This window comes from Grammomys surdaster, unplaced genomic scaffold (assembly GCF_004785775.1).
Source record: "Grammomys surdaster isolate TR1022 unplaced genomic scaffold, NIH_TR_1.0 126178, whole genome shotgun sequence".
Taxonomy (NCBI): domain Eukaryota; kingdom Metazoa; phylum Chordata; class Mammalia; order Rodentia; family Muridae; genus Grammomys; species Grammomys surdaster.
In genome coordinates, this window is record NW_021620984.1 from 9043429 (window position 1) to 9056524 (window position 13096).

The window sequence follows — 13096 nt, forward strand, 5'->3', positions numbered from 1 at the left end:
TCCACATAAGATATCTTGACATCTTCAGTGATGGACAGAAAACAATCTCGGGGTAAACGAAGTGGAGCCCGTTTCAAGCATATTCCTTTAATTCACCTTCTTGTTTGCCCTTCCCATATCGAAGAACTGATTGTGGGCATAGTATATTTGACCTTGTCAAGTTGAATGAGTTCCAGAACATTCTGGAACCGATGTGTACGCTTGCAGAGATTATATTCAATGTCCTAGCTCCTGGGCAGCCTGAAGCTGTAAGGATGATGGTGAAATTTGAAACTGTTTCTTTAAGGCAGGAGTCAAGGACTGGAGCTGGTGTTTCTATTGTGGACACAGCTCAGCTACAGTCTGGAGTCCAATTAGCAGAGAGCTTAGCAGGGGTTTTGTTTAGCTTAGCAACCGTCTGTGCAGCCCCAGGGGCCAGCCAGAGAATCTCCAGCGAGTTTAGCTCATAATCTGTGCATCAAACACTAGTCCTCTTCTTGAGCTCTGTGCCCCTGATCCCTTGGACATCTTACTACATTGTGGGACAGGAGGGATTCCTCTTTGCAGAGGGTAACCTGCCTCCCTCTGTCGCTTTTGACTATTTCCCCCAATCTGTGGGTCCATTAGAGAGAGTCTGTCAGACCTACAAGGAGCTAAACGCTGAAACAACAGTTCCTGGGGGTGGAAAAAGATCTAGAAGCCTCGAGGAAGCGGTGTGCCAGGACCCAGGACCCCCTGCTCGTCCCCAGGGTCACCTGATCCAGATCCCTAGAGGGGGCAGTGGATGGAGCTCTGCAGCCCAGCACCTGGCGTCCTTGACCTCCTTGTGACAGACACAGTAGCCTCTCCGGGACCAAGGCATGAAGGTCGCTGTGTTGGACCTGGGGTCTCTGTTCGCCAAGATCTTCAAGATCTCAACAGCATCCCCGACAGTCTCCAGCCACCCTGGAGACGCAGCGGCCACAGGATCAGGAGAGTCCGGCGCCAGCACGTCGCTTAGAGAGGCTGAGACCCTGACTTTGCTTCCATCTCTGCCTCCAGACACTGCCGCCTCACGGGAGCCCTTCACCCCTGTGCACACTCCGCTGCTCTCTGCCTCGCACCCCAGGAGCTCTGCAGTCACCCATAGGGTAGAAGCAGCAGGGTGTCCCGGATCTCTGCCCAGCAGCTCAGGAGCATTCATAGCACCACCCTTAGCCCCCTACAGCAGCTCTGAGGCTTCAGTGGCTTTGCCCAGCCCAGGGGCTGTCTGGACGACCCTGCCTTCTGTCACCATCCCATTGGGCAGCACCAGCAGCGCAACCTTGAGTCCACGGAACCTCCGCCAGCTGCCAGCTCCTGGAGAGCGAGAGCCCAGTGTATGGATGGCCCCAGGTCCTGTCCCCAAAACTCTGTTCTTTACCTTGCCAGACATTGGCGAAGAATGGACCTCGGACAGCGACTCCCAGGATGACCCAGAAGGGTGAGTAGCAGTCTGTCAATTTTGATCCTCACCCTCTGCCTGCCACAATCTCTTCCCAAGGTCACTCCGCTCACTCTCAGGCTTTCTGGTCATTCCCAACACAGACTATGAGAAACTTTTCCTTAACATCCTCAGAGTAAACCTCTTGTTAATCAGGGGAGAAGAGGGGAGGGACAGGACTGTACGCTTGGTCTCTGCCACTAGAAGCACTGAACCCTAGATGGTGAGCATGATTTTCAGGAGACTTTTTTTTTCCGGGCACCTTTCTCTGCGACAGAATACACCGGGTATCCAGGCAACCCACTCTACAGTGCAGTAGCAATAGTTAAGAAATGACTGAGCGGTGTGTCCACAGTTTCTGAGGATCAGATCTCAAGAGGAATGGCTTTCCTTTATGTTACACCTAGTTAATTTGCATATGTATCACCTCATCTGTTACAAAGGAGACCATGATGCTTAAGATTACTTCTCCCAGAGGTCTTCAGTTCTGTCTTGGGGCCCTGTGTTACTACAGAAACAGGGACTGACTTCATCAGAACAGAATGGGAATTGGAGGCCACCTTCCTCAGCGGTTACAGACACACACACACACACACACACACACACACACACACACCATACACCTACCCTTTGAAAATCAACACGTTATCCTTACCAAATAACTAGAGACTCTAGAGTGACAGTGAATTCTTATTTTTAATGAGATCATATTGCTGGATGTTTTTAAGCGTGTACAAACTTTTTCATTTTTTTGAATGCTTATGGAAGAAAGCTGTTCACGGTATGAATGTGTAGTTTCACGAAAGTGCCTGGCATTCTTGTCAGTGCTGGGAGTTGTGTAATAGTAAGTCAAATGAAGCTGTACATTTGAAATATTAGGTTTTGAAATTTGTTTGTCAATCAATTACCCCCTAATAAGGAAAATGAATTGCACTTGGAATGCTGCTCTAATTACCTAAGGAACCTTTGTTATTAGCAACTGGTCCTCAGCATTCATACAATTAATGTTTTATGAGCAAACAGATCTTCACAGTGACCTTAAACTCTAGGCTCAACACTTTCATTTGGCAAATAGACATTAGAACAGGCCGAACAGACAGAAAGGGAAGTGCCATTAACTCCAATCCTTGCACATATTAGTTCATGTTTGCATTTTCCAAAACCTTTACAACAATTACTTTTTAAATAACTGTGCATTTAGTGTTATTTGCAGAAGCTAATCTGCATTAGCCAATGCACCTAATGTTACTGAAAAGTGAAAAAAAATTGAGTTTCAGTTGCTTTCAGAACTAGAAAAATGTATTGGACGTTGTGTTTTTCACAAAGACACATTAAATAAATGAATAAAAATGTTTCCATCCTTATACGGTCCACTTTCATGAGTTCTTAATTTCAAAAAAAAACAAAAAACAAGAAAAATTGTCTTTAAAAAAAAAAGAATAATTGTTCTTGGGCCCTTTTTTGTTTGGTTTTCTTGGTATTTTCTCAGAGTAAGTAATGCTTTCTCCTGAGATGTGCTGTTCCCTCAGGGATGACTTATATGAGCTCAGCCTATAAGGGTTAAGTGGCTTTACATTCTCTAAGAGTCATATGACCGTGCCTTTCATTAGAAGTAAGAATCCCCGGGCTAGGGAAATAGAGAAGCCAGTAAAGTGATTGCCACACAAACTCAAGGAGCTCCACCCTCAGTGTTTATGGAAAAGGAGTTAGGAGTGGAGATATGCAAGTTTGTAATCTCAGTAATGGGACGGTGGACACTGGTAAACGCCTGGGCCTTGGTGATCAGTGAGCCCCAGGCCAGATCAGACCCTGTCCCTAAAAACAGGATGACTTTGCTTCACATCAGCCAATTCCTTTCTCTTCTGTTAAACTAGAAATAAAAATTCCCAGTCAAAGATATTGCAGGGGTTAAAAGAGGCAGCACATAATATAAAAGTCCCATTGGTCAACACATGTGCACACACACAAATGTATACATACACATATACACATGTGCACACATATGCACATACACATATACACACATGTCCACACATGCACACACATACATATACACATGCAAGAACACACATATACATATGCACATGCATCCACATATGTACATGGATGCCCTCCAATACATGAACACTCAAACTTACATGATTTTCAACATGTCACATTTTCTTAAACATAAAACAATTTTCTCCTTACCACTTAAGCGGTAGCTGGTTTTAACTTTAAACTGTTCTCCTTGTTTTATTTAAAATCTTTGTGACTGAGCTAGTGGTTTATCAGCTACTCTGTCTTTAAAGAGCATGTTTAAGTTTTTTGTAAAAGTCTCCATACACAGCACCTGCCTGTATTAAGTATGTAGCAACGACCACGCGATATGTAATCGGGATCCTGAGTTACATAGTAATTACGATTTGCTCAAGTTTTCAGCACACATATTAAAGTCAGATTGATGTTGATCTAAATTCAATTTTATAGTATTTTTAAAAGGAGTCCTTACAGCATTAATAGCTATTCCCATTACTCAATTCACTTTCTCTTCTGTTAAACTGGGAATAATAGTCCCCTGTCAGAGATACTGTAGGGCTTAAAAGAAAAGACATATGCTGTAACATCCTTAGCCAGTTATTCTCATTATTCTCAACATTTCCTCTTCCCATCTGTTGTGCAGCCTAGTCTCTGGCCTCTGTTGGCTTTATCTGGTGCCTGCCTTTTGCTTCTTGACACTGCTAGCATAGAAGCACTCCATAAATAGCCATTGCTATTGTTTTACAAAGTTTAGTATTTCAGACATTGACAGCATCCTTTGTACAGAGTAGAGTTTAGCCAGGATCTATAGTGAAAGTTAATGTGTTATTTTTCAAATGCAAACCACCAAACTATATGTCCCAAATACCTGTTCTATATAAGACCTATGGTGAGTTAGATTTTTGGAGTAGAGCAAAACCTGGAAATTGTCAGAATAAGAAAAAGATGAATCATTCAGGAGAGGCTAATAAGTAGCATCACATAGACACAGTTAGTAGAATGTGCTTCATGAAACACGGTGTATGCTTTATTAAATAAGCAAATGAACACAATTAATAACATATTGAAAAATTCAGACTCTGCCCATTGATTCTGGAGAAGTAAAAGAAGTTAATGAGGACATCTTATTTTGTTTTTGTTTTTGGTTATTTTTTAAGCTAAATAAAGCCCAGGCAATGATTATATATACTGAATTTAAAATCACTAGATAATAAATATTTGCAACTTTAAAAATGTTTTTTTAGATCCTCAAAACGGTTTCATTTATTTTAGAAATATGATGTTTTTCTAAAGTTTAAAGGATTCCTTCACTGTGTTCTACAAACACCATATTTTCAACAGGACACGATGACAGCCTGTTCTTCAGCTCCCTGGAAGGCTGAAAACTGATGTCACAAAAATTCCAACCGTGACATTTCTTGGGTGGCATTGCCCTTTGGAATCTGGATTTTTATTTTTAATAATCCTATTCTAATAGTTTCCACAAAGCAGAAGTTGTTCGCTGTTATCACCTCACCTTCCTAGTACATATCAAACATTACTCGGGGAAACTGAGGGAAGCTCATTCAGTCCTTGCAGCCAATCAGGACAACGCGATCCACTGCCCTTTCTCACTTCTTCTCAACCATCTTACTTAAGAGATGGACAGAGTTAACCCACTGCATCAGCCCCATCACAACCTAGGGGTGCGATGGTTGCTGTTCTATGTCTTGACTGTGCTAACATGTTTATTTCCAAAAACATCCTAGATACCACAGTACCACTAAAACAAGGGACTGGTATTTTGTTTTTGTTTTTTGTTTTTTCCAAAACCCGTTGAGATTACAGAAGCTATCTGCAACTCAAGAGGTTACCAAACACTTGAAAGCAACAGCTTAAATGTAACATTGGAGATGAGGTTAGTCCCTGGGCAATGAGACAGGAGGAGGACAGGTACCAAGTTCCTAGAGGCTTTCAACATTCTTTGTCTTTCTTTCGATACCTCTCAGAAGATTCACGAGCAGTTGTTAGCATAATCATATCACTTGAATCCTTAATCTCCACAGAAAGATAAGGGCTTGTAAATAACAAGGGCAATAGATAGTTTATTCCTTTATGAAAGTCATGGATAAAGTTACTTCTATTTTGGGGGATGGGAGGGCAGGCCACACCTTACGACTGATATTGGCATAAAGAACTGTGATTTGAGATAACTCATAGGTAAGATGAAATTGTACCCTGTTGCAGTCATTTTAGGAATTTCTGTCTTTTAAAGAGTTTTTGTTACAAAAGCAAAACAAACCCAGAATCTTCTGTGGAAACCCTTGGCAGCACCTGCTGCTATTTTCTTCTTATAGTAAAAAACAAAGAAAGAAAGAAACAAAAACAAAAACACTTTTATCTTTATCATGGTTAAGAGCCAGTCTCTGTTTAACGGAAACATGTCTACCATGTTCCAGAGCTCATGATGTTTGTGACTTTACAAGATCAATATCAATTTCAATGTCTTCCTTCCTGTTTAGTGTAACATAGTTAGCCCACGTTGAGTCTAGTACTGCACATGTATGTGTATGTGCTACAAACACACTTTGAATCCATATGCTTACTGTCCTTGCTGAAAATGCTAGATTTTTATCCCACAGTGACTATGAAGCAGAGGGCAACTTGACTTCCTCTATAAGCAATTAATGAGTTGTTCTTGCAACTTAATCGCTAAGGAGTGACTGCATCGTTAGCTAAGATTCCTTTGGAAGATGAATGGGCAGTCACATCACATCCTGTATGGTGTTTCTTACAAAGCATCCCCTGTTCTACTCCCAGCCGCCAAAGATGAAGTTGTTTCAGCGTGAACAACTGCTAAAGCTCAGAAACTTTAAAGTATACTCAGGAGTTAAGGTGAGCTGGAAATCAGCCAGCTAGCCTGGCTCTGAAACCCAGGTTGGTTCAGATCTTCTCACTTCCTGATTAGATTAAGCAATCCCCGGGTAGCCAGGACTCAGCTCAGTCTGCTTTCAGAAATCAATGTAAGAATCCTCTGTGAGTGTTTAAACTGCAAGCAACAGTTTAGTGCTGTTTACTATGAACAGTGCTTACTTACAAGGAAGTAGAAATGTTTGTGTGTGGGTGAAACTTTGGTATTTAAAAGCATTCTAAATACAAGAGAGTCAGTGTGGTTTTAGAATGTCAGAGCAGATCAGACTTTCATATAGGAGGCCTTAGTGCAAGCCACATGGGCTATTTCATAAAAATAAAAGGATCAGTCTATGAGAAGATGTAAAAATTCCTAATTTATAAGCACCAAGAACATACACCAAAAAAAAAAAAAAATGAGGATGTAGCACTTAACAAACTCACTGCTAAAGTTTCCTCTACAGATGCAAGAAAAAGAAATATGTTTGTGTTCTCTGCCCACCAGACCCTGGTAATCAAACTCAGATGGAAGGAGAGAAGAATTTTAAAACATAAGGTGACATCATTTTTAGAGCCATGAAGCGCATTTGTCCCAGAGTCAAAACTGTGTTTTAGTTCAAAACATAAACCTAAAATTTAAGTATAAAAAAGACTAATGCGAAGAATCAACAGAACTAAAAGGAGAAATAATCCACAATTACAGCGGGTGGTTTTGTGCATATGAGTCTTTGGAGTCAGCTTGTTCTTGGAAAATAATAACGATTTCTTGGGGAAAATAAACAATTTAATAGTTACTTTAATAGGAAAAATGTATTAAAAGTTAAAGTAACGCCAAACAAGGAAGCATGTTTTTGCCATTGGAGAGTAAATGTGAAACCAAAAGCAGTTTGTGTCTATGGATGTTTGGTTACTGCCAAGACAGTACTGTGGATATCGCTGACAAAGTGGCTGGATGTCCACTGTAGGCTCATATGTTGAATCTTTGATCCCTAATATTTTGATGTTTTAAACTGAATTCTCAGGAAATAATTAAGGGTGAACAGGTGCTATGTTCCTAATGGGACTTGAGTTCTTGAGAGGAAATGGGGATCTTTCTCCACTCTCTACAGTACATAGAGAGAAGCACACGTGAGCACCCTCCAAGATGGCGAGCTTCCACAAGCTAAGTAGACACTTACCAGGGACCAAGTCACTGGTGCCTTGATCTTGGATTTCCAGCCTCCAAAACTGTTGGCAAAGGGCCATTTTAAGCTATCCTGTTGGTGGTATTTTGGTAACACTGCCTTATATAAGGCAATGTTCTGTTGTTTGTAGCATATATTAATTGAACAAAATAGTAGACGTCATTATTACTCTCTTGTACATGAATGTAATGCCCTCTAACCGTTTCCAGACCCACTACTGCTCTCTCTGGTTCATCTTCTTCTTCCCAATAGCTTTTTTCTTGTCCGACCCCCACCTCTTCCCACCCCTTTCTATTTTCATGTCTTAAACATATATTCTGCATATAAGAAAAAGTATACAATTTTTCTTTCTGAGCCTAACTAATTTGGCTTAATGGTTCTATCCATTTCCTGCAGGAAAATTCATGTTTCTGAATTTCTGAATTGCTGACTAAAACCCTACTGTTTATATATGCATATAAACCTTTCCTATATGCACTCATTGATAATGATATTTTCAGTGGCTCAGAGTCCATTGGTTATCTTTTAAAACTTAAAACAAACTTGGTTACCTATGTTTCATCCATCCATACTCAAGACAAGTTCAACTGGATTGTAATTATAAGCAGGAAAGACTAAATTATGAATCTTCTAGAAGAGTGGTTCTCAACCTGGGGTTGAATATCAGATATTTCCATTTTGATTCATAACATTAGCAATATCGAAGCTATGAAGTAGCAGTGAGAATAATTTTATAGGTGGGGTCAACACAACGTGAGGAATGTTTAATACGGGAGAAATGTACTAAAGGATCTCAGCATTAGTGTCAACTTTTAAGGCAACTTGTGCAGATCTTGTCTACTGAACCTGGGATCTGAGGACCTGAAACCTCAGTCTGAGGCTATAGACAATCTTATTTCAGCTTCAGTGTACTCACATCACAAATGTGTCAAAGAAAGCAAATTTCCGAGGAAGGCTGTTCGAGTCCAAAAACCATGATCAGAAAAGCATGTAAATAACGGTCAGTAAGCAATACTAAATATTAACAGAGCAGGTGTTTTTTTTCTCAGACCCTATTCAGGACAGACAAATGTAAACACAATTGCCTGGCACATACTATAGATTATATCTTGGGAAGCACAAAAGCAAGGCAGAAGGCCAGATCTTGGTTCAGGGTACACTGACCAGCTATGATCTGACATCCAACAAGGATAAATGTTTTATAAATTGAATGTAAAAGTTTGTCACAGGAGGCACAAAATCACATCTAAGAGCAATCCAGGGAACAAACTGCACCTGAGGTAGAAGGCCCTCGGCCTTTTTCCTTGGGGTCTCTCACACAGTTCCCCAAAGTGCTGCTCACTGTCAGTCACTCTTTTAACCCTCTTCCCACACAGTAGAAAGGTTGAGAGCCACTGCTCTACAAGAAAACGTTAAATAATCATTCCTTGGGATCGCTAAAGATCACTTCACTAACAGGGCAAAATAACTCCTAGGTAAAAACATGAAAGATTTATAAATTACACCATATTAAAATGAAGGAAATTCTTTTATTAAAGAGACCTCTTATGGGAAGGTTTTTAACTAACTCATACAAGCTTTGTCAAGCCAGCTAGCCCCGCAATGGTAATTAATTGCCAGAAATAAGGTCAGCCAGAATTTCTTTTTGGGTTGAATTAATGTTTGTTCCGGCCTTGCCTATTATCTCTGTGAAATACAGAAACCTAATTTGTTACTGGGTAAAGGTTAGAAGCAAAGATCAAGGCACTCTTTATAGCAGGGGCTTATTAATACTTTCACTGAAGTTTTTTTTTCTCAGTACAATACTATATTCCATTTCTTACTAGTTGTAAATATGTTTTTAGGTGTATGGATGTTTTGTCCATGTCTCATTTGAGGTTACTATTGTTGTTATGAAACACCATGCCCAAAGCATGTTGGGGAGGAAATGGATTCTTTCATTCACAGTCCAATCTAACAGTTCATCATCAAACTACAGTGAGGGCAGGAACTCAAGCAGAGCAGGAACATGGAGGCGGGAGCTGATGCAGAGGTCATGGAAGGGTGCTGCTTACTGGCTTGCTTCACATGGCTTGCTCAGCTGCTTTCTTACAGAACCCAGAACCACCAGCCCAAGGATGGCACCACCCACAATGGGCTGGGTCCTCCCCCATGAATCACTAATTAAGAGAGTGGTCTTCAGCTGGATCTTATGGAGGCAATCATTCAATTGACTTTCCCTCCTTTCTGATGACTCTATTATGTGTCAAGTTGACATTGAACTTGTCATCACAACTGGCCCTTTGTCAGCTTGACACACAAACACATCACTGCTAACCTCTCCTTTCTTATACTTCCCCGAGACCATGCGCTAATACCAACACTACAATAAAAACATTCCAAATTTTAAAAGTCTCAGTCTTTAAAAATTCTAACCCTTGTAAATTCAATCTCTTAAGAATAGCCAATCTCTTTTAGAATCCACTCTTAAAATTCAACTGAAGGCCCCTGTGTCAAATGAAAAAGAAAAGATTTTCTTACTTCAAAAGAGAAAAGAACCAGGGCACAGTCATAATCAAATTCAATCAAAACCAAACTCCAAAAGTGGAAATAGCTCAATGCCTAATTATCTGGATTTACTCATAGTCATATGAGCTTCTCCAAAGAGCTTGGATCACTTCTCCAGCTCTGCTTTCTGCCCCACACACAGCTTGTCTTCTAGGCTAGGCCTGGTTCCACACTACCAAAGCTGCTCTTCTTGGTCATCCCATGGTACTAGCGTCTCAAAACGTGCTGGGGTCCCTTGCTGCAAGTGGACTGCACTTTCACCTATAGCTTCTCTTGGTCCTTCCTCACGGATTCCAGTTCTGCTACATAATGTCAGGGCTCAGTTACTCTCTTCATGACCCTTTCATACCTTCAGAATCAGTACCACCTGGATGACTCTTACATCGTCAAGTTCCACTGCCAGCATAAGGCAGAACCTTGGCCGCTTCTGAACCACTGCTTCTGTGTGTGGACCCTGAGTGAACACTTCCCAGAAGACTTCATCTCAGTGATGCTGGTCTCTTCTTAATCACAGCTGATTCTTCAGTCCCAGCTGACCAGAATACATTGTCCCAACAAAGTAAACATTTTATTTGAGTAGTTCTGGTCTTTTGTTAACCATAGCCAATTCTTAGGCTCCAGCTGATCACACACCACAGATTCTTCCCACATAAGGCCTGGTAGAGTCTTTGCTTCCTCTGCAATGTCACAAACCAGGTCTCTATTGTCTCCACTTCCCTAAACATTTTACCTTCCAGACTCTTACAGAACATCTCACTGAGTTCTCAACACTCAGAGGCTTTTCTGTACCAAAGTTCTAAAGTCCTTCCATAATCTTCCCCAAAACATGGTCAGATTGGTCTCAGCAATTGCCCACTATGCTGGTACCAATTTGTCTTAGAGTTTCAATTGTTGTAATGAAAAACCATGTCTGAAGCAACTTCGGGAGGAATGGGTTTATTTCACTCACAGTTCCATATAAGAGTTCATCATCAAAAGCAGTGAGGGCAGGAACCTCAAGGCAGGATCTGATGCAGAAGCTGTGGAGAAGTATTGTGCACTAGATTGCTTATTATGGCTTGCTCAGCCTGCTTTCTTATAGAACCCAGAACCATTATATCAAGGATGGCACCGTCCACAGTGGACAATGCCTTCCCACATCATCACAGATTAAGAAAATGCTCTACAGCTGGATCTTATGAAGGCATTTTCTCAATTAAGTTTCCCTCCTTTCAGGTAACTCTAACGTGTATCAAGTTGACATAAAACCAACCAGCACATATACCTACAGTGTGTGTGTGTGTTATGCCTTAGGAGTCCAGAAAAGGGTGTTAGATTCCCTGGAACTAGAGCTGCAGCCTATTTTAAACTATCATGTGGATGCTGGGAATTAAACTCTGGTCTCTGAGAGAGCAGCCAGTGCTCTAAAAGGCTAAGCCAATCTCTCCAATCCTTGTATTATGGTACATTTTAATAAAAGGAAACTCTTTAAAGGCATCTTGTGTGTGTCTAAAAATTAAATCATCAAAAGTAGGAAAAAAATTCTTTTTTTCAAACTCAGGAATTAGGAGGTAGCACATGCCTCTAAGACTTGCATTTGGGAAACTGAGGCTAAGATATGGTTTAAGGCCAACATAAATAAATAAATAAAGTTTGATTTATTTTTGATGTGCCCATTGTGGGGGGTGCCTGTGAGTCAGGATCTCAGTATGTTTCCATGATTGGCCCCATGCCAGTGTTCCAGTGCTGCAACTGGGGGGCGTGTATGCGAGATGTTGCTTTCAGCAAAACTTGCCTTTACTTCCTATTCTATTAGGAAGGAAACAGCTGCAAATTATTTTCTAATACTTTGTCACTTGAAATTTGAATTTTTCCTTAGTGTAATAGACCTTGCATATTTGCTCAAGCTTTTTAGAAATCCTTAATAGCCTAGTGTTTATATAAAAGGAAAAGTACAACCCAAATGAATTCCTCAAAATGATTAGTAAGTGATTCCATGAATTCTTTCTCTGCTTGGCATTGAAAGCCAATACATTTTTTTTAAAACCCAATATGTTCTGTGGTGGTAAACTACAATATTGTAAGGTAAGTATCAATATGGTAACGTACTAATATTGTAAGGCAGTATCATAAGAATGCGATTAGAATCACAGCCATAGCCACTTTATCTTTAAGCTGCAGCTATGTGAAATCAGGGTACATGTGCTATTGCTGAGGGGTTTGAGAAATGTTATCTGCTTCACCACTTAGCTTCTAGTGTGCATATTTGTAATGATTCAACGTGTGTCTTTAGTTACTTCATATTGTATAGTTGTGAAAAAAGAAAAAAAACCCAATGATCAAGGCAATGTATAAAAGAAAGCATTTAGTTTGATGCTTTCAGAAGGTTAGAGTTCATGATGGTGGCAGGAACAGCTGGGAGTCACATCTTTATATGGAAGAGAGAGAGAGAGAGAGAGAGAGAGAGAGAGAGAGGGAGGGAGGGAGGGAGAGGTAGGTGGTGGTGGTTGCACAAACCTTTGGAAACTTAAGTCTGCCTCCAGTAACACACCTCCTTCTACAAGACCACAGCTCCTATCATTCTGAAACAGTTCCACCAATCAGGGACCAAATATTGAAACCTAGGAGCCTATGGAGGCCATTTTTATTTAAACCACCACATCAAGTGCCCTGCATTTTCCCTAGACTTCTTTTAAGTTGGGGATACTTTTGGAAGTGGGAGGCATATTTTTAAATTGTAATAAACACACACATAAAAATGTCATTTTCACTATTTTTAAATGCAATCAGGGCATTGGGTGGATTTTAATGTTGTACCCTCCATCTCCTCTGCCTTTTCACCTGAGTCTTATTATCCTCCCAAAGAGAAACTATAACCACATCCACCAGCTCTGCATTCAATTCTAAACCCCAACCCCATTTCCATCCCCACCCCACCCCACCCCCACCCCACCCCCATCCCCATCCCCACCCCCACCCCCATCCCCATCCCCACTCCACCCCATCCCCACTCCACCCCATCCCCATCCCCACCCCC

At 41.0% G+C, this 13096-nt stretch overlaps 1 protein-coding gene across 1 annotated transcript in view; it reads left to right on the plus strand.

Annotated features, from left to right (window-relative positions):
• The first annotated feature begins 839 nt into the window (after window positions 1-839).
• Fam149a (family with sequence similarity 149 member A) overlaps window positions 840-13096 on the plus strand; it is a 43876-nt gene continuing 31619 nt past the window's right edge. Inside the window, exon 1 of the mRNA XM_028757653.1 lies at window positions 840-1441. Coding sequence (XP_028613486.1) covers window positions 840-1441 — 602 coding nt within the window. The remainder of the gene's footprint in view (window positions 1442-13096) is intronic.